This window comes from Bactrocera tryoni, chromosome 2, assembly GCF_016617805.1.
Source record: "Bactrocera tryoni isolate S06 chromosome 2, CSIRO_BtryS06_freeze2, whole genome shotgun sequence".
In the NCBI taxonomy this organism is placed as follows: domain Eukaryota; kingdom Metazoa; phylum Arthropoda; class Insecta; order Diptera; family Tephritidae; genus Bactrocera; species Bactrocera tryoni.
Genome location: NC_052500.1, coordinates 66073363 through 66099578, shown reverse-complemented (window position 1 = coordinate 66099578; position 26216 = coordinate 66073363). Strand labels below are relative to the sequence as shown.

Here is a 26216-nt window from a genome sequence, read left to right as displayed (position 1 = left end):
TTGGGCCTCCCGTTAGATGACATCGACGACAACACAAATGACACTTACCATCCCAACGGGGATTGAATTTCCGTTAAAACAACAACAACAGAAGTGGTCATCATACAGGTTGAGGACTAACGACATCTCTTTAATACCATCGGGTCCCGAATGTTTGAAGTGTTCCCTTGCTAGTGCAGGATAAATGCACAGGGGATGCTCCATTGTTTCCCCTGGTACATTGCTCTTGACATTTACTACATCAGCTCGAACTGTCAACCCACATTAGCAGTCGTGTGATGCTACCAGATTGGGAACATTAAGTCTTATATTTAGGTTCTTATAGTCTGTTCTATCAACATCCTGATAGATCATTCCATCGAATTTTAACCTCCCTGCCAAGCTCTTGTCCAGATCGTCGTAAAGATAGTGCATGGGTTTACCAATGTCCACTCTTACCTGAAACTCTTGGGAGTCTCGTCTAATATCTCTCTCCATCGATGCCTTTGTGATTTGGCGCACAGTAAAAGTGAATTGATTGATCCTGGCGATACTCTTTACTGTTGCCCTGCTTCCCAAAACACTTCTGGGCGATATTCGATATGAGGTTACGCCTTGATTGCTGCTTGACTGTTCACATAGATGTCGACCCTGGAATTGTCTGCAGGTGCATTAGAGGCCGTGGCGTAAATGGAATATGATACTGTTGTTGTTGTTGCTGTACCGGCAGAATTTTTCCGAGTTGATAGTCCTTGGCCAGAAAAAAATCCGGGTCGGTTCCGGCTACGTAGACCCGACGGCCAGGGGAATGTTTATATCATTTTTCTGAACATTCTTTGGAAAATTACTGTTCTTGCGACATGGTGGCCAAAAAGGATTGAAGTTTAGAAACTGGAGGCAATGCTGTTGTGGCTGTTTCGGTTACGTAGATCCGACTGTCGTGAGGACGGAGATGAAGATTATATACTCGATGAAGATTGGTGCCAAACACAAAAGGAGCTCGCAAAATCTTTGGAAGTCACAGAAGTAGTAACTTCAAAACATTTTAATGAAGCCAGTTACAATGAAAAGCGAGGAAATTGTAAGCCATATGCATTAAAGCCAAAAAACAGTTCTTACAGAAGTATTTTTTGCATTGGATTGTGAATGCTGCTTAAAATTGGCTCCACTGAAACAATCCTAAATGCAAAAAAACCGTGCGTAGAACCAGGCCAATCAGCCATAACGCCAAGGTAAAGTTCTGCTGGGACAAAAAGGTCCAACTGTAATATGAGCTTCTAAAAGGTCCGGTCCTGAACTACACCACGCAGACAGAGAACCTTCAGATATGTCAGAACAGTGCACTCCGGACTACAACGGGATGTCTTTTGATGTCTCCCATCGAACAGCTGCCAGTGAGGCCCGTATGCTTCCAGCTGGTGTGCTTTCGCAGAAATCATAAGGTAGAAATCATCAGGTAGCGGAACCGACTTCTAGTAGTATCTAGTTCCTCAACTACGTCGACGACATAAAACAATTCGAGGCCCATACTTCGAACGCAACTAACTTCAAACATGCACTGACCTCCATTCACAGTGGAGCCATAAACACCTTCACCGACTCCCGTACTTGAAGTCAAACCATCACCCCATGGCAGACGAAGAACTCAAGTTGCTGCGAGAATCGAGAGTGACCCTTACGCTGCTTCGGTCTGCGTACTGTAGCAGGTTAAATCCCTACTCTACTGGGCCTGCCGTTAGATGGCCTCGATGACAACTTATATACTTAGCCTTACCATCCTGACGTGGACTAGGTAGCCGTCACAACAACAACAATAACAAAAACATGAGCTTCTAGAACCGGGTGAAACCATTAATTGACAACGCCATCGACAACAACTCATCCCGTTCCCACGACAGTCGGGTCTACGTAACCGGAACGGAGCCGCATTTTTATCCGATCAAGTACTGTCACTTTTGCCGCTACAACAACAACAACTCATCAAATTGTACCAACCAACTGCCGATAAAGGCGCGGAATTTGCGACTAGACACGAGGTAATAATTTGCCATCATGACAACGCTCGGTCACACGTTGCCAGACCGGGTAAAAGCTCGTTTTATAGCCCAAAACTTGCCTCTTCTGACTGCCATTTGTTCCGAGTGGTAAATAATATTCTCACTGGAATACCGTTCGCAAAGGAAGAAGTTATCAACGATGGTATGATTCATTCTTGGCCGCCAAGCCGACACAGTTCTTATGGGATGGAATCTCCGATCTCAGCTTTCAAGAAAAAGTTCGCTAAAAAAACTGAGAAATGTTTTGATACAAATTTGACTTGTACTTCAAATACCGGAAAGTTAGAAAAATGATAAAAGGTTAGATAATTTGCGTTATAAAAAATTAATCATTAATCAAGTGAGTTTAAAAAAGTCGATTTGGTTAACTAGTGTAATCGACATGTTGATAATCGTAGGCGAAAACTGTAAATTGCACAATATTGTTGTAAAAAAGCAGAAGAGCACGTTGTATTTTTCTTTTATGAATATACTTACATACGTACATATACATATGTATACATATGTATGCATTTGCTATTAATAGAATCATTCAATTTCACAACTATTCGCAAGTGGGAGTTTGGGTGGCAATGCAGCGAGCCGCTATCTATAAATGGTTTGCAGTCGACAACAAGTCTTAGCTGGTGGAACTTCAATACACAAACACATGCAAACATACATACACGATATTGCACCAATCGAACAAGGTGTGTGGTGGGCTGTCAAATCCCAAGTTACTCGTTGCATGTCAGTTGAGCTGATAGTATATGGTATATATGTATGTATGTATGTACATATGCAAGTACATAGAGGTAGGTGTGCACAAAAATAATGCAATTTACCAACCAACACAAAATGATGCCAATACGATATATCTACTGATATACATATGCATCTATATACATAGATACTTATATACCAATTTTAGAGCAGTGGTAAAGGGAAAAGCCAAGCCAACCACTCATATATAAATTTTAATTGGCCTTGCTGTGCTTTTGTGTTGGCATGTACACTTTTTTCTGCTTATTTCATTTAGTTTTTATACCAACGGAACATGTTGCAACGGAGTAAAAGAATTTCAAAACGCTGTTCATATGTACATATATTTGATATGTCAGGTTCGAATCGGGATAAGTAGGAGTTTAACCTGCTACAGTATGCAGAACGAAGCTGTGCATGGGTTACACTCGATTCTACCGGCAACTCGAGCTCTTCGTCTGCAATGGGTGCTCGTTGGACTCCGAGTACGCCAGTCACTGGAAGAGAGTCGGTGAAGGTGTGAATGGCTTCACTTCACTGTGAATAGCTGTCAGTGTTTGTTGCGTCCGAAGTCTGGTCGACGTATTGTTTTATGTCGTCGACGTAGTTGACCTCTTTATGCTCCTAGGATGCGGTTCCGCTACAAGCAGGTGACTGCAACGATGATTTCCCCAAAAGCAGCCCAGCAGAAACTGTTTGCCGAGAAGTTCATTATGCTTCTTAACTGGGAGCGTGTGGGTCTCACTGTACCTCCATTGTCCAACTTTTCCAAGTCTGAGGTTGAATCATCATACCTTCGGTGAACCAGGTAACATATCCGACACAGCCATTAGTCGCTTCAACAATTTGTAATATGCTCAAAGCTTCTATTCATGAGAGTCTTTACCACACAAACCGGCGCTTTAAGCTGTCAAGATCACTATTGGGGTCTAACATAAAATAGCCAATGCTTTAAATAAAGTTCGCAATGTAAAAGTTATTAAAATTAATTCGTTGATGCATTGCATTTGAGAATACCCCTTTTTTCTGATTCCTATCTTTATATAGTCTATCCTAGTTAAAATGTAAGATACTCTCAAGTGACAAAATATGGCAAAACAAATATGTAAAATCGGTCCCCATTTTTCCACATGGAAAGCAATTTGTCAAATGTTGAGCTGCATGCGACCCTAACACGTTCTTACTTGTTCATTTTTTGTTTGGTGTGACGAACGTTGCGAAGGCACGTGGAGCCAACAGAAAATCGATAACTGACGCGTGGCGTTTATGGGGAAAAATGGCAAGCGGAAAATGACAGAAACAACATACAATTGTTGGAATATACTACTATATTTATATATTCATAGGAGGGCTTACATATGCATACATACCTACTATACAGCTTATCTATGTGAGAGAAACATTGTTAAGTTATAACCGATAAACAAGCTAATGTCAAGGTTCGCCTTGATAGTGAAGGTATAAATCCATCAATCAAGTCTTATAATATAGAATTGATAGGAAGTATCATTCACGCACCAGTAGAATAATTAAGTGGTAAATACAATTCATATGTGGATAAAGATGACCATTGTCTCTGTCTGGGCAATATACTTGACTTTAATAAGACGCTGAAGGCATTGCAGACGTGTCTGGTCATTTTATTTAGTTAAAAGTGAAAACAGAGAGCAAAACTATATTTTGATCAAGTAGCAACTGTTAATAGTATTATGGTATCTTTTTTTACCAGCAATTTTTGTCAATGTTAGACTCGCACCAAATGAACCAAATCTTTTTTCGAAACGAAGTTGAGTAGAGGTTGCAAAAGATATGCTTGACATCGAAAATCTCCAACAACGAGCGAAATAAATAAAATTGCATTTATAATGAAATATTATTATAATTTCAAATCATTGCGAAATATGGGGAACAAACTGCAATTGAACTGCAACAGAACGCCCCGATAAGTATGTACATAAGTAAGTTGTATTTGTATGTGTGTTGTGCGAATTTGGCAACATTTTAAAGCTCGACTTTCAGGCAATATTTCTAACTTCAGAGAAACGATGTCTGCATATTTGTATATTTTGATAATCACAAATTTGTTTTGTCTGCGGTCAAGTTGCGGCATCACACTTGTGTTCGTTGAAACTGCTGCTCTGGCTCAAAGATAAAAATAAACAAATAATTCGTAAAAGTGTCTCCATAAATAAGAAGCATTGGACAAAAGTAAATAAGCAAATTAATAAAAAATTGCACTTTGTACCATGGGAAGTCTAATATTTTCGATCCTTTGCAATTCGAAGAAACACAAAGAAATATTAGCGCCACAATATTTACAATAACTCGAATATCATTGGTTTTTAAACTCCGTATAACGAATTTCGATTTTGGTGCAAAAACAAGAGGAAAATGGTTATAGGGGAAGTCCCGTATTATAAGTTCGATTATAAAAACCAATAAACAGAATGTCACCACTATTAATTTGTTGCATGAGTTCTTAGTCAATGGATTTACAGATTAATAACAAGCTAAATGTTGTAGCGAAATTGCATTTCGACTTTTCCACAATATTCTTACAACGAGTTTTCTATATAACGAAGCTTTTTTTAGTATCCTTAAGATTCGATATACGAAAGTTTGACAGAATATGGATATACTCAAATGAAAAAAAAAAACTTGCTGCATTTGATATAAGGTTTATATTTGTACCTAAGGCCAATGAAGTTTTGTATCTTTTAAATTTAATAACATTTTTATTTCACTTCGGTGAATGTATGATGCACACAAGCCCGCAGTTATTCATATTTGAAAAAGTTTTTTTATAGTATTTTGATCATGACTTATAGATTTACTATGAGATGTGAGTCCACAACTCACGCACAACCATTATTTACCACTTCTCCTGAATAGGACAAAAATCTATGCTAAAACATTTTGACATTATTTCTTTTTAAAAAATAATTATAGAAGTTTCATTTATTTCATTTAACAATATTTAGTTTTATGTTTTTTTTTTACATTTATAGCACCTATTGGAAAATACACAGTGGCCCACATTAATGTAAACAATAGCAGTCAGCTGTTTCATAAAAAGGTGATTTAAATGATGTCAATCAATAAAATTTATAATTTTGAATTTAAATTTTTTCAACTATGGTATTACTCTTAATGTCAATTAATATAAATTATAAAAATTAATGTATTGTAAGCAGCTCTAGGATATGCATATAAGGAACATATCAACATTCTATCAGAATATTTAATGGAAAAAAAGCTTGCAAATAATTAAACGCAAGTTCACTCGATTTTTGTGTAAACTTCGTCAATACGCCTTATACAATTAAATTGTAATATTTGTATATGCTTATAAATTATAAATTTCCGTTCAATGATTTCTATGGCAACAAACAAAATACAGCCGGCGAATAAATGTAATTACAATTTCATAGCCACACTTTTGAAAATTGACTGCAGTTTGCCTTGGCATAAAAACCTCCTTTTCGATAATTTTTTTTGTTTGGAAATTTCAACACTGTGTATTTGCTTGAGTGCAACTGCATGCAACAAATTGCAATTGCTACAGAATAGATAAAGTAAAAAAAACATAAACAGAAAACAGCTTTGGATGTGTTTCTCGAATTATATTCTATTACGAATAACAAAACTAAAGAAAATTGTGTAACACATTATTGGTTGTATGTATTTCGTGGTGAACATTTTACCTTATTTAACATATAGAAGTTAAAAGAGTATCCAAATACGGATACAGATGTATCTATGTACAGTACATATGCATGTATGTATGTATGTCAGTATTTATGCATTTTCATTTATGTATGTATGTGTGTACTGATGTACATATCTACATAGATATCTGCCTTCAGTCATCAGCAATATGACCTGCTCCACTTGTTGCGTTTACAACAACGTTACATTTACTTCTAGCTTTTTAATGACGTCATTGAGAAACTTTACTTACGTAAATGTGTAATTAAAAACGCACATGCTGAAACATATATACATATGTACATACTTATAACCATTGGCAAGTCGTGCGTCATTAACTTTTTAATTTGAGATATACATATGTATGTATGTACATGTAAGTATATGTATACACGACTTCAAAATGCCAATTGGGGAGATATTAAAAATTTGCGAAATTACTTACTAAAATATAGTGATTAGTTGTTTAGAATGCAATGATAAAAAATAATTGAGTTTTCAACAGGAAAATAATATTTTAATGCTTAATTATTTAAAGTTCGTTATTTTCTAATATTGTACATGTGCTTTGGAAGCAAAACCATAAACATTTTTCACGAATGTGCTAGTAATTTCTAATAATTCTAAACTATTTCTTAAATCGCATGCGACACTGGCGCTGACACTTGCATTGAATGCAAATATAGCAACAAATACAAATTCCGTACGATATACACACACACAATTGTGAGAGATGAGCTATCGCGCGATATATTAGTGCGATGCACCGATTAGACACAAGAAAGAGCGAGTGCGCATTATAACGCATGGCGAACAGCACCCAATAAATTTTACCAAAAGAAAAGTTAATTGGAATATTTTATCCAGTTCAAACCAGAAATTGTTATAATTAGAAATTGAGAACGTTGCGATTGCAGCTTAATATTTAACAGAAAACAAATTTATTTATATAGTTATTAATACTTTTTTCATATGTACTTATACATAATTTAATTTTTCTTTTCACTTACCACAATAGCCATACACATTTGCGTCCGCCTAAACAGAATGGACGTTTAATTTACAGAAATTTTTGTATTGAAGGCGCACCAGAAATGTTTTCGATTTAAGTCAATGCAATTATGCTTTAATACAAACGTACACTAGACACTTGTTAATACACAAACACTTGTCAATACTTCTAATTAGCAAAATGCATTGGCAATAAATGGTTGATACCTTACTCTTTTTATCAAGAGTTTAAATGAAAACACTGCTGTTTAATTAACAAATTTTTCATCAGTAATTTTGCTTATTAGTCACTGAAGAAATATTCAATCGCCGCTACACTCCAATGGGTACGGACGTATAACCTCAATTTTCAACAGCAAATTGATACCGAAGATTTGCTACGAAATAGCTATATCAGAATTACTTTCAACAATAGACGGTTTTAAATAAATTTGTTTTACATGTATTTATCGTAGTATACTTAAAATTGCAGAAAATCTACAATTCAATGCACACAATTTAAAATAAACTTTCAACTTTTCGGTAACTCTAGAAACGCGTTTGAACAAACTCTTCTGAATTTTACCAAAGTACTAAATTCCAATCGCTATAACACGGAAGAAAAAGTCAAATTCTAAATTTATATCAAGAAAGTTATATCTAGTTTTGCATGTTAAAAAGAAACAACAAGCATATTTGCGATTGAAAAATCTATTGCTTTCATTTGCTCTAACAGAAAGCCGGTGCTGCTTTTGCTTTGGAAACACAGCCACGCAGCTGTTTTTTGACAGTTGCATAGTTAACCAGCATTGAACATACCTTAAGTGAAATATTTGTGGGCATTGCCAGTTAAGGGAACAGTTTATGAATAAGGTATTAGTAATACAAGTATATACTATCCGTGCGATTCTGTAACTTGAGACAGTCTCAAGTCTCTAAATTTGAGATTTTAAGTTAGAGACAATTTTTGAGACTTGAGATGATATTGCTATTCTGTAAGTGACAGTCACAAAATCTATTACATTTCATTATTCAGAGATGTTTTTACACTTGAATAAAAATAAATATGTCGATAACAAATATTAAATTTTCTATAACATAGCCAAAAAACATAATTATCAATGAAAATAAAAATATATATTGACTTTGTTTCATAATATTTACGAAATTTATGTAAAATTTATTTATTTTTAACCTTTTCGTGTTTGAGTTGCTTACAAAATATAAAGAAACGACAATCGATTAATATCTATGATGATCTCTATTCAGTATATTCAAAATGGCAGACAAGAGTTGTTTTTAGTTTTGTGACATGCTAACTACCAGGTCTCAATATTTTGAAACTAATGCTAGAGACTGTTTAGTGAATAGTAACTAGTCTCAAATTGAGACTTTGCCTCAAAATGTCTCAAATAGAGACTAGAGACTGGTTACAGAATCCCGCTATAAATCCCAGAGGATAGCCGCCTTCCAGCGTTGTTTTAGTTGTGTAAAATTTCATAATATGGCAACGGTGTTTATGAAAACAGTTTTTAGTGCAATAATAATTCTCAGTGTAAAAGTATGGTATTCATTTTATCATACTGATTTTATTCTGAAACGTGTGATAGCGTTATAGTGCGTAAAGTTGTTTTATTAATAAAAATACGTGTTAAATAATGTTGGCAACGGTTAAACATTTGCTAGCGCAAAAGCGTATTGTATTAGCAAGCAGTTCTCCTCGACGGCAGGAGCTTGTAAAGTCCATTGTGGGTTTAACCATTTTTATTTTAAGTCATTATAAGACTTCCTACTAATATCTGCTTACAGGGACTCAATATTGAGTTATGTCCATCTAACTTTGAAGAAAATTTGGACTATCATGAATTCAAGGAATTCGCTGGCTTTGTTGAAGCTACTGCTGATGGCAAGGCTGAAGAGGTGTATCAACGCTTGCATGCCGCTGATCCCACATCAGATTTACTAGTTATAGGCGCCGACACAATGGTCACGTTAGGTGATGAAGTTTATGGCAAGCCAAAGGATGCTGCCGATGCTGTTCGCATGCTGACTAAGTAAGTGGTAGCAAAGCAAGAGCACTGCATAAACATAGACTTGTCACAGTTTGCTTTAAATAAAAGTGACTATGCGGCAAAATCAAAATATTTATATAATTAATAATCTTAACAGTGATACCAATGTTGTTGCAGTCTTGCAGGCAAATGTAATCGCACGCATACGGGTATTGCGCTGCGTCACAGTAAAGGCAGTCGACATTTTACAGAAACTACTGATGTCTACTTCGGTGAATTAAGCAAAGAACAAATTCAGGACTATGTTGATAGCGGCGAACCGCTGTAAGTATTTCAATTCGTATTTGAAATAACAAATCTTGTATTCAATAACAATTGTCATCATTTCTGCAGCGATAAAGCGGGCGCCTATGGCATACAAGGAATTGGTGGCTCCTTAATTGCTAAAATTGAAGGTGATTATTATTGTGTTATGGGCTTGCCATTACATCGTCTGTGCAAGGAAATATGTGCTTTGCTTGAGGAAACCGAAAATGGTTGCTCTGCCGAAAAGAAATCAAGAAAAGAGTGATGTAGTGAATGACAGATAATGCAATATTTGTTCTCTGCCGCAGATATTCAATTTTAATACAAAAGTCATACAAGCTAAATTTACAAAAGATCTCAGTGAATTATAATTAAAATGACAAAATTATTAAAATGAGAATCTATGAGAAAAATTATATTGGAAAAGTGCTTATTTTAAAATTGTTAAACAATGTATGTGGCTGATAGGAAGAAGAAGCCTAGTATATATGATATTAAAAATATCAGACATTATTTAAAGTTTCACAGGCTAATTAATCAAAGAAATGCGTTCACATAGCCACGTTTCCTCAGCTCGATGATGGTATGCGAGTTGTTGTTACGCCAGAAAACGTTCCTGAAGTAATTTTGACGGATAGTGCCGAGTGCCGAAAAAAATCGGTCTCCGTTCCGGTTACTTAGACTTGACTGTTGTGGGTGAATGTGAGTTGTATTTATTTTTTCACATAAATTCCAAGCTGTCAATTATTTGAATTTCGTTGAAAAATGTTTTTTTTTTATTTACTTTTTTATGCAGATCGAACGATCTTACACCGGTTTACTGATCTCTGTTATTTAAGAACTAATGTATGTATGTACTTGAAAGCAATTATTCAATAACCCGCCATATCGGATGCAGCTGCTGCTTTTGTATCTGCAATTTGTTAGTGCAATTATAAAATTTGTTATTAACTGTGGAGTTCTGTAGAGATCCTCAAACAGCAATGTTGGAGTTAGTGCATTTTCTCCTCTGCGAATGGCAGGCACCTTGTCGTGGTGCAGGGGCTTAAGTCGCAAGGCATACTTGACACCTCCCAACCGGTATGAGCGGTGCTGACTTGCACTGCTTAGGCGGGTTGTCAGATGCCGTATGCCTGCGGCAACCAAGATCTGCCACCTCCTAATCCAGGGTGTTATGCGACTCCCGTGCCCATTGGATGATTTGCAGCCAGGAGGTTAATTCGGCTGTATTCTAACGGAGCCTTCCCAACACCGGGCCGAATTGGGAAGTAACGGTGGCCTTACCGCGTCATGGGGCTCTGGCGCGGCGGACCTTCGTGTTCCCCTATACAAATGTAGACCTGACCGCTCACCGCGTTGAGCCAAGGGTCGTAAGAACAAGATGATAAACAACAAAGCAACAAACACAACACAAATAACTACCACAAGGCAACGACCACTGCAAACGGCAAAGGACAATGGTAATGACAACAGTACCGGTGCAGATAAGGTGTGTTCAGGAGCTAAACCTAAGTTTAGCTTCCTGGATGCCCTATCGCCAGAGGATCGTGCGCTATTTGAAGAGCATATCAGGGAGGATGATGTCGACATGCCCTCGAGTAGTAGCGCTCAGCAGACGACATCCACTGCGGTCGCTGGAAATGTGACGAACACCACCATAGCCCCCTCAAACAGGCTAAGCTGCTCGGATTCTGGAGAAGGTGGTACTCGAAAAAAAAGGAAACGGAGAGGCAAAGTACCCCCCCTACCACCAGCAGGTCATCCAGGTGGTCATGATGACCCTCGTAGGAGGGGAATGAGCGGTGCCAGCTTTAAATGGTACCTGAGGCATCTTCAGGAAGGAAGATCTCCTGAGGAGGCCGAGCAGATGGCGCGTAACAGGATCAGAGGCAGCGCCGCTTCAAAGGCGCGTAAGGCCGGAAATACCGCATCCGTTAGCAAACGGAGTAGCGGAACTCGTATCCGCGATCCAGTCAACGTCAATCCATCCAGTAATTGCGGAAGCGAAAGGACGGCGCCTCCAAAGACACATACCATGAAACGCAAAAGCGAACACATAACGCCACAGGAGCCACCGAACACTAAACGGCAGAAGGTTAATTATGCCCAGGTAGCTGGAGGTGTACTCTCCGCACCTAATCCTTCACGGGTGGCTGAGGGACAGCGCCGATGTACGGATGCCTTAAAAGGTATACAGATGGCTGTGCTGCCTTTGAATTACCCGGTGGAGACTATGGGGGCAGAGGAGCTTACCGCTCTACAAGATCTCCTCATGGAAGAAGTATACAGGGGGTGTGGGTACCCAGTCTCCTTCCATGCGGTGCATTTTAAGGGCGGTATACTACAGGTGGATTGCAAGGACGAGAGAAGTGCTGACTGGCTACGGGAGATCGCCCCCAAGCTGGTAGGCTGGAAGGGCCCCGTCCTATGCGCAAAGAGGGGAGAAGACATTCCGCCCATGCACAGCATGACGGTGTTTCTCCCCAGGTGTGCCGATAAGCCATTTGAATTTGCTCTAGGGCTCGTCAGGAACCAAAACGAGGGAATTAATACCTCGGCCTGGCGAGTGGTGTATAGCAAAGTTGAGGATTCTGGGTGGAGGCTGAATATCTGTGTTGACGATGAGTCCTATAAACTCATCCGGAAGGAGGGCTTCCGCCTAAACTACCGGTTCAGCTCGGTAGTCATGAGACCCTACAGGTCCAAGGCTACTAAGGAGAGCGAAAAGGATGAGAAAATGCTGGTAAACGAGGATGCTACGCAAACGAAGGACGGCGTAGATGAGGACCAGTACCTCATAAAACAGATCCTGTAGTCGTCACCGATGCGAAAGTTGCCCAGGTGAACCTGCATCACGCGGTGATAGTATCCACTGCAGGTTTACATCGGATAACCTGGGCATCCTACTGAGACAGGAGCCATAGGTCCGCAAAGGAGAGGTCAGGATCAACTTGTATAGTAGTTAGGAACAATATTGATTTCTTCTGTATTTTAGAGTTCCTAACACAGGACCTGGTCGATGTGCAGGCCAAGGATAACGAAGGTGCAGACTTCGTCCTGGCAACTGCCTAATTTTCAGGAGAAACACCATCTGCACCTACAGAGGCTGTGCAGGGCCTGGTAGACTACTACAGGAGAAATATACTGCCCCTGATTCTGGGTTGCGATGAAAACGCACGTCACATAGAATGGGACAACACGTACTGCAACACACGGGGTAAGTCTATTTTTGAATTTATTATTAGTAATAGTCTAAGTATTGAGAATGTGGGCTGTGAACCTTCATTCGTCCCTTGAAACAGAAGGGAAGTGCTAGACATCAACCTCAGTAATGAACTCATCTCACGGATCTGAGTGTCATCAGAACCTTCAATGCTGGATCACAGAATCATGAGATTCGGGCTAAAGGTAGAGGTCACGCAACTCCCCCCAAACGAATTACAAAGAACAGCAATTGGGTCACATATCGGGATACTTCTCTAGCTCTGGAGAACAGACTGTTCGCTTATAACAAGGAGTTTAGGTGTGCTAAACAGCAGAATTTCAGAAATTTGTATGAAAACGTTTTCTGCACAGGGCTCTGGCTAAAGGTAAGACTGACGCAGTACTAGCCTTTAAAAGATGTGACGGAACCTATACGATTAGCGCGAAAGAAATAGCTACGGCACTTCTGTTGGTGCATTTCCCTGAAACAATTATGGTAGCTCAGTGTATACTTACAGCCGAACACGCTTAGATTGGGTAGTCGCAAGACAACTGTTTACTGCGGACTTAATCAAATAGGCTATGGCTTCGCGAAATTGAAGAATCCGGGGGCGGACGGTATCTTTCCAGCACTTTTGCAACAGGGAGAGCAGGTTCTACTGCCCTACCATGTTCGGCTGATGAGAGATAGCTTTACGCTGGCGTACATCGCTGGATCATGGAACAACGCGAAAGTGATCTCTATACACAAGAGCATGTCACTGGCGAAATCCTTCAGGAAAAAGGATAAAAGGTATTGTTATGCGCCTTTATAGATATCGGACGTGCCTTCGACAACACGTTTCAAAAGGAATGTGGTGGTACCGGTGCGCAGATGGATTGAGCACTTACTACACATCAGAATAACTGAAACCACAGTAGGGGATACTTGAATTCGTGTCTGCACAAGAGGCTGTCCACAGTGTGGAGTACTATCTGTCAGGGATATGCGCATTTCTGTCTTCGGTAGGATTTCAACTTTCACAGCTTCAACGACTCGCCTACATCGCTGTGTCGGCTGCCATGTGCACATACCCGACGCCCGCACTTGAAGTCATGCTGAAGCTCACACCGCTTCACCAAGTAATGGGCCAGATAGCCAAACACACACTGCTACAAATGTGAGCAGAAGGGTTTGGCAGAGGTAAGGTAAAAGCTTCTTAATCAAAATACCACTGTCTCTTCTCCCAAAGGACAGCATTAACAAAAGGGTAAACTTCGTTAAGAAATTCGAGGTTAACTTTAGCAACAAGGATAAAAAGAATTATTCCGCTCTCGAGCTACTGCTTAGGGATAGTACTATTAAGTAAAGAATGTGGATCACGCACCAAATTCTCCATACCTATGGGAAGTTTTCCGAGCATATTCCAAGCAGAGGTCTGTGCTATAAGTCGGTGCATAGAGATAAATTTCCAACGCAACGAACGTATAGTCATACTCGGCGTTAGTCAAGCGGCACTTAAAGCGATCTCTGCGTACGAGAACAAATCGCTACTGGTGCAGAAATGTATAGAATGTATTGAACACCTGCTAATTGACTGCAAAGCAGTCTGTAGACATAGGATAAAGGCCTTTGGTTTCCATTGGGATCACCTAGCAGTATATTGGAATTTATCAATAAGCTAGGACTAGGTGAGTCGTGACTTAGAAGAGGGCGCAATTGACCTTAAGTCGCGATGCAATCCTCATTTATTTAACTTTCTTTCTAGCTAGTTCATTTCAGACCTATGTAAGTAAGAATCTAAAATCTCTATACTATTAGGGCACGTCATTGATTTTAAAATAGGTCCACATTTTGGTTCGAATACCGACAAAGTTATCATAAACTTTTATATGTATTTGTATTTTGTTTTTGAAAATTTGGAATTTTTTGTGATTTATTTTTATATTCTTATTTTATTAGTTAAGAAGTTCTTCGCAAATGTATTTTGATCCATCTACGTCCTAATCTAACTCAATTCTTCCGATTTTTCAGACAATGCTGCTGTTCTTAGAGAGTCAAGTGTCGAAAAATTAAAGTTAATGCAAAGCTAGGGAATTCATACTCTCCCTGTAAAATTCAGCAGTTGGGCTCAGCTCGGCCTAATCAAAAGTGATCACATTCCACTGGTTTCACATCTTTGAAAAGAAAAAAGGTTGAAATCGCTTTCATTTCTCCTGGCCCGTACCATAAATCAAGGTGAAAGATTGTCAAAGCTTATATGAATGAGTTTGCGATTAAGATTTTTAAGGAATATCGAAAAGCTACGAAACTATTGGATCAAATATTTTGTTTGTGTCTTTAAAAAATCAACGCTTGAAAACAAGATTAACGGAATGAAAAGTTTTGCAACAAGTTTGCCCGAAATTTCCTGTTTCCAATGGAATCGCGGCAACGAGTTGTTGAAAAGGCTGCAGAAGTGTTTTGTGGAGTCTACACAAAGCATACATTGAAGATCGTGAAGTAATCGAAAACTTGCCTGATGCGTTTCGTCCATCCACCTCTGTTAATGGCGGTAACATCGAAAAAGTTAAAGACACAGTGCTCGAAAACTGTTAAGGTCACATTAGAGAGATGTCAGAGGATCTCAACACCTCTTATGAATCGGCGCAACTCATTTTTATTAATGTTTAAAGCGTGTTAACTCTAGACACATACAAAAAAATTTGAAACTTTTTCAAAAACAACGGAGAGTGCGCAAAAAAGATGTTTGCTTAGCTGAAGACCCTACATTCAACAACCACATCATTACTAGTGGCGAGACGTGGATTTAAGAATATGAAGTCGAAATTGTCCAACAATCTAACAAATGGCGATTCAAGAATGTGCCGAAACCGAAGAAATCAAAATTCACTGAATATTCCGAATGTACAGAAGGAACTCCCAGCCGAAGCTTATAGCAAGTGTATGGAAAATAGGATGAAATATTGACATTCCTGAGTTGAATCAAAAGATGCCTATTTTGAGGGCAACAATAAAGATTTGTATTAAAATACCTGAAAATTTATTTTATTTTTGAGTCCGGCTCAAATTTGATCAAACAGTATATTAAAATAAAAAGTGATACAGACAACCTGAACAAACTGAAAATACGATTATTAATATTATATTGCACAGTACTTTACATGAAAATAGATAATGGTTGAGTTTTATAGGGTGCATTCACTTAACTATTTCTCATCAGCGAGAGAAGAGGTGTGTACTCTAGTGATGTTATGATTTGATAAGTTTATTTAACGAAATCTAGGATGAAAAATCTATTTGTAGTGTGGTAAGAGTTAAATAAATAAACAGTTACGCATTCACTCACATAAATATATATGTACAAGCCCATGTGGACTCTGTCGTTTGTCTTTATCGCCTCCAACATCTTGGCAACAACTTAGTTGCGAGATAGCGTCGCTGCAGCCGATTTTTGAGTGTTTCCACTACATGGTTAAATATATATTTATTGCTTAACAAACTATAAATAAAATATAATAAATAAAACTCAAGGTTATTACATGTTTTTGTTAAACAAATATTTTTATTGAATTTGGCAAATTAGAATAAAGCTTTTAAGCTTCAATTAAGGAAAGCTCAATTTTAACAATATCGAGCTGGTATGGAATTGAAAATGTTTAAATATTGTTTATTTGTGTGTGGAAGTCTGTTTTTTTTGGAAGTTTTGCCGAGCTTCTTGTACTTCAAAAGCTTTCAAAACTTTTATAGTTCTTTTTTCATACCCAGAACGGGAAATATTAAGCTTACCACCAAGTTTAACACAACTAGAGGGAAAAGTTGGAAGACCCCATAAGCTCTATATATGTTTGATTAGCTTAATCCAGCCATGATGGTGTGTCCCCGGACTGTTATATATGAAATGCTCCCTTCCGGGAGATATCAATTTGAAATTTCTTCCCAAGAAGCTTCTTCTTTGTCGGAATCGCTGATATCGCACCACTATAACATATAGCTGCTGTACAAACTGACCCTTCAAACAACAACTAGGTGAGACCACTTTTTTATTTGAAAATATATCTTCACGAAATTGGTTATGGATTATTGTCCAAGCCAATACTACAATCTATTGTTCAGATCGAATCACTAACGTTGACAGCTTCCAAGTCTAACGAATTTTTTGATTTTCATAGACCCTTCATGAGAAAGCTGAGCTCCTTAGCCACATTTAAATACTCATCACGTATCCAAAACTTTGCCACCGAACATCGATTGGAGATCCCGAAACGTTTTCGGAAGTTTAGGTTGTTTCTTGGCACATAAAGCATAATTTGAATGTGATGAATTTTAGGTAAATTCAAGTCGCCATTATTACTGTGCGTCGAGAAAAGAAATTTGTCAATTGCCTCTATCCTTTGCGAGGTGACGCCAGTTGGACATCTTAAGTGCAAGGACTTTGCACTTAGTCCTTCCATTGAATGGTTGGGCGCTCTTGGTTTCGTTGTCCACAAAGAGGTCTGGAATCGAAAGAGCTATTCGCTGGCGCATCAACTTCGATGCAAAGGTTATGTTCGAACCAGCGCATTCGTTGGACTTTTATGCGCTTAACTACACCCATGTCGTCGTAGAGCTCATACAGTTCGTGGTTCCATCTTCTTAAAAATTCATCGTATTCAAGTACTTCTCATCTGGGTACGTCATCATCCACGTTGCTGCGCCGTGTTATAGGATGGGATTGATGAGAGACTTCTAGAACGTAATCTAGATCGCCACTGCGGTTCAGATAAGCAGCGCGTCCACTCGGAGGGGTCCGTACCGATATTGACGAAACTGATTGTTGTGCTAAACGCCATTAAGCGGAACTTTTTGTCTTTTGTATCCAAGACTTGGCGTCGGATAGGCTGCTCCTGTCAGTGCTGTCGTAAGCGGTTTTGAAATCGATCAAAAGTGATGGGTGTCAGTCTGTTTCCCGATAGTCTTCTCCAGGATTTGACGTATTGTGAAAGTGGTTGTGTGGTCTAAGCCACACTGATAAAGTTCAACCAATTTATTTACAAGAAATTACTATAGGCCAGGTATCATCAGGTAGCTGTATACCATGATCGTAAGACCTATTGTCACTTATGGAGCGTCTGCGATTCAGGGGCAATGAGCATTTGCTCAACCGCCACTTGAACCACTTAAAGTCATGCTGGAGCTAACACTGATGCATATATTAATCAAACAGGTAGCTAAACATACGAAGGGAAGATAATGTCGTCTCAAAAAATGAAGGCCTTGGTAGAAGATACAAACATACACTTCTTCCAAGGGATAGCGTTTTGAAGAGGGTAAACTTTACAAAGAAGTTTACTCTCGTCAATGGTACACTGACGGCTCGAAAACACCGGAAGGCATTGAAACAGGCAGTGTGGGGCCGCGTACCAAACAATTCATACCGAACGTCTTTCAAGCAGAAGTCTTTGCTATAAGACGATGTACAGAAACCCATCTCCATCGCAACCAGCTTATCGATATACTCAGCGATAGTCAAGCGGCACTAAAAGCGATCTCAGTTTATTAGGTCAAATCGCTTTTAGTGTATAGGAAGGCCGAACCGCCTATCAGTTTGCAACTGTGTACATCCTGATCTAGGTGCCGGAGCATAAAGGACCATGAGCTGGCAGACGCTCAGCGCCAGCTTCCAAGATGTTGGGGCCAGAACCGTACATTACGGTAGAGCCCCATATTATAAAGGAGTTTCTCCGCACGAAGGAGGGAGTGGGGAGAGAAAGGTACTGGCAGCATGCATCAGGAATGCGCCACGCCAAGCTACTAGTGGGAGCGTACAACTTTGCCAGGTTCCGGGATATGATCTACCTCCTCTGAGACAAATTCCGTCGCCTTGTCACGCTCTATACAAGGCACTGCAGGCTCAGGAAATACTTGTCCAACATGGGCATAGTCTCTTGAGCAAACTGCCGATTCTGGGACATGGAACAGGCAACTCCAGAACAACTAATTCTAGATTGCTTAGCATATTGTAGAAGCAGGTTCAAGGTTCAATTTACGTGGACAGAGGTCACATCACCTCAGAATCAGTCAAAAAGTCAGTTCCATGTTAAACAGACATTACTTTGAGAGGGATATCAATTTTCTCTTTTGATATACTCAGCGGAAATATCATTACCTCCAAAATCCAAATTAGGCCGAAGTCATGAATGTGCGAACTGACAACTCATATACAAATATTTGAAGTTAAACGATGCTCGCAGCATCTAAGCATCTGCAAACCGGTTGATGCTTATATTCAATTGGCATGTTGTAAATTTATAATCGCTGAGATTTCAAGCGCGAATCGGAATAAAATATATGTAATAATGAGTGCTGAAGTATACTATCAATTGAGCATTAAAATTTAGACTTCCAATTAGCAAAGCTTTTCATCTAACAACCTACGCAAATACACTGCTATCAGCTGAATAAGAAACGCAAGTGCGGCAGTAATCATTTTAGAGTGTAGATAAGGCGAGTATTTTGCTGACTTTATTACCATAACAAGCAAAAAGCAAACAAGTCGGACAGTTGTGTTCTAAATTTTAAACCGTACGGAGCGTCGGCGTATTCGAACGCGTTTTAGTACTTACTCCCATACTGCCATACACGAACGCCAAGCCGCGAACTCCTAATACACATATAGACTGCACAATGGCCCAACAATTGTGGGGTGGCCGTTTCGGTGATGCCGAGGGCAAAACGAGTGAATGCTTAGCAAAATTGAACTGCAGTCTGCCACTGGATTCGCGTTTCTATGCCGAGGATATCGATGGCAGTATTGCCTACGCCGAAGCTTTGGCGCGTGCCGGTTTAATTACCGATAAAGATGCTGCCGATATTGGCGCTGCGCTGGAAGTGGTGCGTCGCGAATGGAATGATGGTAGTATTAAGTTTCTCAGCAGCGATGAGGATGTACACACCGTGAATGAACGTCGTCTCACCGAACTGATCGGTGATGTCGGCAAGCGCCTGCACACCGGACGTAGTCGTAACGATCAAGTGATCACCGATATGAAATTGTGGTTACGTCGTGGCATACGCGAGACCCTGGCCGGTTTGCGTGCGGTCATCGAGGCGTCTGTCGAGCAGGCGAAGCAGAATTTGGGTACGCTCATGCCGGGCTATACGCACTTGCAACGCGCACAGCCCGTACAGTTCTCACATTGGATGCTCTCGCATGCGTTTGCGCTGCAAGCGGATTGTCAGCGTTTGTTGGAGTTGAAGGAGCGCGCCAATCTTCTGCCCTTGGGTAGTGGCGCCTTGGCAGGCAATCCGCTGGGCGTTGATCGTGAATGGCTGGCGAAGCGTCTGAATTTTGCCGGTGTCACGCCGAACAGCATGCATGCGGTGGGTGATCGTGATTTTGTGGGTAAGTTGTGGCGATCAAATACTATTTTTTTGGTGTAGAAGTGTTGTGGTTTTATGTTGCTTGACCCAAAAGACTCTTTTTTAAGCTCATAAGATCATGTGCTCATATGATTCGCCCAGCGCCCTGTAGCTTCGTAGTATATTGTTTGTGTGTATTTGATTACGTCACACAGTTGCAAAGGCTTATCTCGCGATAAGCGCAATATTTATACGTCAAGTATAGTTCTAAAGTAATCGACGCTTTAGTTACTTGTTCGAATGTTTTGAATAATGATTTCTTATTTATTGCTTGTGACGAGTATTTACATGAAGGGAAACACTTGCTTAAAGTTGAACACAATTTGTTATAAAATTAGCACTAATCAAGATGCAGAGTGAAAAAAATATAATAATCGGTTTTAAAAGAGACCGCAATACAGAGCATTGTATTGACTTTGTTATATGGTTTGCTTACTACAAGACTGTCTTAACAGCAAAAATGCGATTTTTGACCACTTTTAGTCGGAATTGGAGCCCTATATTAGCAAAAACGCACCGAATATTATCTTCCAAGACGCCAATCGTGTCGGGCTTATTTGCGGGGACAAGTTCACAAGCACAAGTTCCGGCGGTGTTAAATCGCATAGCCTTGGAGGCCACTACACAAGTCAACCTCGCGTGATAGTGCGTCTCACCAAAAGTTTCCGTTGTTTTGTTGACTGTATAGCATGTAGCGCCATCTTGTTGGAACCAAAAGTCGCCTACATCAACATCCTCATGAAAGAATCAGTAGCGTTCCTCATTAACTGTAACATTTTGGCTACTTTATTACTGGCGTAGACTCCGCTTACGCGGTTGTGGAAAAGTAAACAACAGCGCGCTAATCGTTTCTGCTTTTCGTTATTCGGCGCCAATCTACGATATCAAGTTCAGCAGGGTCTTTATCCATTTGATCTCTCTAACGGAGTGTAGGTATTCTTCCTCCTCCGCTTCCACCGGCGGGTACTGAATCGAAGACCTTCAAAGCTGGAGTGTTATCTTCCATCAGGACAACATGACCTAGCCAGCGCAGCCGCTGTCTCTTGATTCGCTGAACTATGTTAATGTCGCCGATTTCTTTTACAGCTCATCGTTTCACTGTGGCACTCGTCATTGTCAAAGCCGAAAGATTCATAAATCTTCCGCAAAACTTGTCCACTGGAAGCTGTACACGCTTATAGAAAAGTGTACCTTCTCTATTTCGCTCTGCAGCTCGTATTATTTTCTCCAGCAATAGGTTGGAGAAGTCACAAGATAGGGAGTCCCCTTGTCTAAAACCTTGCTTGGTAACAAACGGTTCAGATAAGTCCTTCCCAATGCCAACGGAACTTTTGGTTTTGCTTAACATCAGCTTACCAAGTTCAGACATCGCGGCATAAAGGCAGTTCCTTTAGGTACTGTCGTAAACTGCTTTAAGAGGTGGCTTGTGTCGATCTTCCTTTTCCGGGACTTTTCCAAGATTTGTCGTATGGTGATAATCTCGTCGATAGTAGATTTTTCAGGTCTGAAGCCATACTGATAAGGTTCAATCAGTTGGTTGGGCTTCAGTCTTTCACACACTATGCTGGATAAGACCTCGTATGCGATTTTAATCCATTAGCCCCTGCCGCTTTGTTGATCTTCAGCCGTAGAGCATTAGCCCTGTCCGCCATGTTCTCAAGCTCTTCATACTTACGCACTTCGGCCTCTTTCTTTTTTTGTCTACATATGCGTCTCGCTTTCCTCTTCAACTCTATCTATCCAATATCGCTCCTGTTGTGATCGGTCGCAATATTGCGAAGATATCTTGTTAATTATTATCACTCAAAATGCAACAATTTTGTTTATAACGTACCCATTCGTGAAGATCAGGGTCAGTTATCATCTCGTTTTGGACCCATTCACCGAACGTGCTCTTAATAGTCGTTCGGCTTCAATTCTTGAACAAGCTGAAATTGCTGCGCTCTAGATGACGTATAAAGCCTTTTTGAGGTTTCAAACTGGCTGCTAACTTTACAACAACCCACTCTTGACTCGGAGATTTCAGAAAATAAATTTTTAACAATTTCTGACTCGTTGTTCAGATCGTATATCTTCTCATGGGGACTATGGAAAACCTTACTGAAAGAAGTGTCAAGAGCACGGAAAAAAACAACAACGTCGTTTCTTTTGTAGTGCCTTACTGAAAACCTCTATTTTGTATTGCGTATAGCGATTGATTTCAGTATAAAGCCAATTGCATTGCGTAATATAAGTTTTGATGTACGGTTTCTTAACGGTGTCTAGGGGATATAGAGCGGAAGCAAGTTTTGTTGCATTAAATCCGTTCAGATAATTATCATGTCATGGCGGTGGCCAACCCAGGACTGACAGACAGGAAGATTTTGTTTTGTGCTTTGTGAAATTAGCTGGGAATCAGCAATTATGAGTAGCTTTGATCATTAGCAGAGGTGTTGTGTTCCGCCAGGACGACGTCAGGCCAGTTACTGTAATAGTTACTCGTTGGATGTGTTTTTCATTCAGCTTTCTTTGGGCCCTAAAGAGATCGAGCCAAAAAAGTTTATGAAGGACCAGTGTGGTTCATTGAGTCTTGAGCTTAGGCAGTTTTAATAATGGACCGATTTTTATATTCTTACATGGAAGAATTTGTAAGTTTTTGGAACCAGTAAGTTTTAGTTCATATCCGTATCGAAAAACGAGGATATATATTTTTAGATTTCTTTCTTATAGTCAAATGTTAAGAATTAGGTAGCATGCCCTAGAGCATTACTACAGAGGCCCTGGGTATTATAAAATGGTCTAGGTACCCAACTATTGCCATAACCAGAACTATTCTGTAGGTTGGAACATCATTTTTGAGTTCTAAGTTTAAGTAAGGTTCAATGTCTCATTCTCCAGCTGGGACTACTTGGACCACTATGTAGAGTTTTTTGTGAAGCCATAAAATAGAACTCCTGCAATCAGATCTTATAAGCCGACTAAGTACTTTGAGGCCAATAAAAATATGTTTAATTGTTTTGTTTGTATTCGCACTAGCTCAGTAGGATGTCTAAAAGTGCGAGCTTCTAAGTTTTTAAGCCTTGATCTCAAAAAGGCGGGACAATCAAAAGGAAGTGTTAAGATTTTTACATCTCATCTTCTCCCAAACAGCTTCAACAATAGACCGTTCCCTCATGAAGACTGCACTTCGGAGCAATATACATATCTCTCGCAGGCTTAATGGCAGCAACTTCGGTTTAAAACTTCAATAACTGCGGAAGTCACAAAGCCTGAAACTTAAGTTGATATAAATTTCCTGACGATATCCAATCCATCCTCCCTAGTTTTCCCTCAACCGCAATGAAGCTCACTGCCCCTCACCTTCAGCGACTTCTAGTCATATACAGACTCCGGAAAAGAAGGAATTTATATGCCTCTAGCTATTTGTTAAGTTGTTATAAATATAGCTGAGTCACGGTGGAAACAATCCCTGTCTTGCTCAAGAAGCAGGCAAACGTGGCAATGGAACATTATTCACACATGCCGAATATTAAAGTTCAAAAGGATGAAAGAACTTTAGTAGGAGTGTCAATAGCTCACTGACTAATTGACAGACATTCCAGAAGACCAAAACATTTTCTATGTGACTATAAGGCTCTATATAAGAAAGGAATCACAACTGTCGGTCGAGGGTTTCTCGACGACGTCTCGGATGTTGCTCATTTAAAACTTTTCTTATTGATAAAATCCATCAGAAGTACGGAGTTGCTCAAAGAGGAAACAATATAGTGAGGACTTTAGTCCCGTTGGTGTCGCAATGGGTCTTTTAAAGGCGATAAACATGCATGAGGACATAAATGATAATATGTTCGGCAGCTGCCCCCTGCTTACAATAAGCGTGCTGCGTTCCTGATACCATTAAAAGGTGAGTCTGCTTCAACCACACGTTACTCGACGAACTTTCCATTGACCATGAGTCCTGCCATTAATGCTGCATGAAGCAGTATCATTTAGTAGTCTCGATATTCAGAAGCTTTTTTCTGGGCTGATCGTTGATTACCAGAACCACTAAGAAGAGAAGATAAAACTCTACTTCGTGGGGAACAAGCAAGCCATTCTTCAGATGCTTTAATAACGGGTATAGAAAGGCTCCAACTGCTTTGTCATTAAGCCTAATAGTTTCTCCTAGCCATAATATGATAGCAAGCAGGGTAGCCTCCACGATCTATACTTACAGCAAACATGCGGTTGCTACTGGTAAACGGTCCCTCTCAATGTACTCCCTTAGATAGATAGGTAGAAAATAATTGAGATTTTGCACTGCGACTTATGATTGTGCCCTCTCCCTTATCACATATGGTCTCAAAAGTCCAGCACTCTGAATAAGGGTAAGGGATGATCTACAGGCTAGGCGTCTGCATATCATGAGTGCCTTGATGACTCTGAACCGTGTTAATTCCATGTGCTTATTCCATCGTAAGGCTGAGTCTAATGTGAGGCTTCTTTACATACCTCTAACTCCCTGTCCCCAAGTGTAAGAGATCTTAGGTCCGGTCGAGATCTTCGCTTTGTATAAGGGACGACGGTTGTTTTTGACGGGTTGATATTTAACCTTACCATATTGAACCATTTCTTTGCTAGACTTAAGCTCCTTTAGACTATGTCGCAGAGAGTATTCATGTGCTCCGTTATGAGTCCGTCAGTCTGCCTCTCTCACCTTTTCAGTAAGAAAGAGGAAAGGCTTTATGTCCTTTGTCTTCTTTCGATAAGCTATTTTCACAGTAAAAATTGTTGTATAAAAACATAGGGAGTGAGAAGAAGTCTTATTAAAAGTATTAAACGGAATGGTTGAACTATTTTTACTTTATTGCAGATTTTATTTTGATTTTAAAGTAGATATCGAAAGTTACTAATTTAATATTCCCTTCCACAGTTGACTTCATCTACTGCTGCTCACTAGCCAGCTTGCATCTCTCGCGCCTAGCTGAGGATCTAATATTATATGCGACTAAAGAATTCGATTTCATAAAAATAGCCGACGGTTTCTCCACTGGCAGCAGTTTAATGCCACAAAAGCGTAATCCTGATAGCTTGGAATTGGTGCGCGGCATATCCGGTAGCATTTGCGCATCGCTGAGCGGTAAGTGGCAGCTAATTTCAATGCAAATGGATTTATGTTTCAATTATATACAATTTAGGCATCATGATGACCATCAAGGGTACGCCAACCACGTACAATAAAGATTTACAATTCGACAAGCAATATGCGTTCGATGCCTTTGATCGGCTGCAAGATGCGCTCACCGTTGTTGAGGGTGTCATTAAGACCATGCAATTGAATCGTGAGCGCATGGAGTCGGCATTGAGTCCAGACATGTTGGCCACTGATTGGGTGAGTTATATATATATATATATATTTAAATATAAATATTATAAAAATTGATTTCAATTTGTTTGTTGAAACACGCAGGCTTACTATCTGGTACGTAAGGGTGTGCCATTCCGTCAGGCTCATCACTACATCGGCGAGGTGGTGGCTTATGCGGAAAAGCATGGCTTGGAGCTCAACGAAATACCTTTGGGTGAACTACAGAAAATATGCAAAGAATTTAATGTCGACATTGCGAAAGTGTCCGATTATGGCGTTAATGTGGAGAAATATGATGTAACCGGTGGCACCGCCACCAAATCGGTGAAGCAACAATTGAAGACGCTGCAAAATTTCTTAGAGCAGCTTAAGCAGTTGAAATAAATGTTTAAATTGATAAAAAAATTGTATTAAAAATAGAAAAAAAAAATAATAAAAAAATTCACAAAAAAAATATAAAAAAAATTCACAAAAAAGAATTAAAAAATAAAAATAAATAAATAATGAAGAAA

The 26216-nt window shown here is 39.6% G+C and overlaps 3 protein-coding genes and 1 long non-coding RNA gene across 6 annotated transcripts in view; 3 read left to right on the top strand and 1 right to left on the bottom strand.

Annotated features, from left to right (window-relative positions):
- LOC120769038 overlaps window positions 1-8056 on the bottom strand; it is an 84580-nt gene extending 76524 nt beyond the window's left edge. The window contains exon 1 of the long non-coding RNA XR_005704816.1: window positions 7496-8056. This is a non-coding gene — a long non-coding RNA (uncharacterized LOC120769038). The remainder of the gene's footprint in view (window positions 1-7495) is intronic.
- A 973-nt stretch (window positions 8057-9029) lies between these two features.
- Window positions 9030-10209, top strand: LOC120767827 (dTTP/UTP pyrophosphatase). Its single transcript, XM_040094115.1, has 4 exons — window positions 9030-9223; window positions 9285-9529; window positions 9665-9811; window positions 9881-10209. Exons 1-4 carry the CDS (start codon window positions 9134-9136, stop codon window positions 10056-10058), a joined length of 660 nt encoding a protein of 219 aa, XP_039950049.1. The 5' UTR covers window positions 9030-9133; the 3' UTR covers window positions 10059-10209.
- Window positions 10210-10814: 605 nt separating this feature from the next.
- Window positions 10815-16011, top strand: LOC120767826. Of its 3 annotated transcripts, XM_040094113.1 has the most exons (5): window positions 10815-12732; window positions 12789-13010; window positions 13096-13316; window positions 13370-14180; window positions 15012-16011. In XM_040094113.1, the coding sequence occupies exon 1, from the start codon at window positions 11175-11177 to the stop codon at window positions 12606-12608; it is 1434 nt and encodes a 477-aa protein (XP_039950047.1). In that variant the 5' UTR covers window positions 10815-11174; the 3' UTR covers window positions 12609-12732; window positions 12789-13010; window positions 13096-13316; window positions 13370-14180; window positions 15012-16011. The 3 variants fall into 3 exon arrangements, with proteins under 3 accessions (XP_039950047.1, XP_039950046.1, XP_039950045.1); XM_040094112.1 differs by having other exon boundaries at window positions 13096-14180; XM_040094111.1 differs by lacking the exons at window positions 13096-13316; window positions 13370-14180.
- Window positions 16012-19533: 3522 nt separating this feature from the next.
- LOC120769613 (argininosuccinate lyase) lies at window positions 19534-26126 on the top strand. The gene is made up of 4 exons (XM_040096713.1): window positions 19534-20361; window positions 25270-25476; window positions 25535-25728; window positions 25807-26126. Exons 1-4 carry the CDS (start codon window positions 19644-19646, stop codon window positions 26086-26088), a joined length of 1401 nt encoding a protein of 466 aa, XP_039952647.1. The 5' UTR covers window positions 19534-19643; the 3' UTR covers window positions 26089-26126.
- The last annotated feature ends 90 nt before the right edge of the window (window positions 26127-26216 follow it).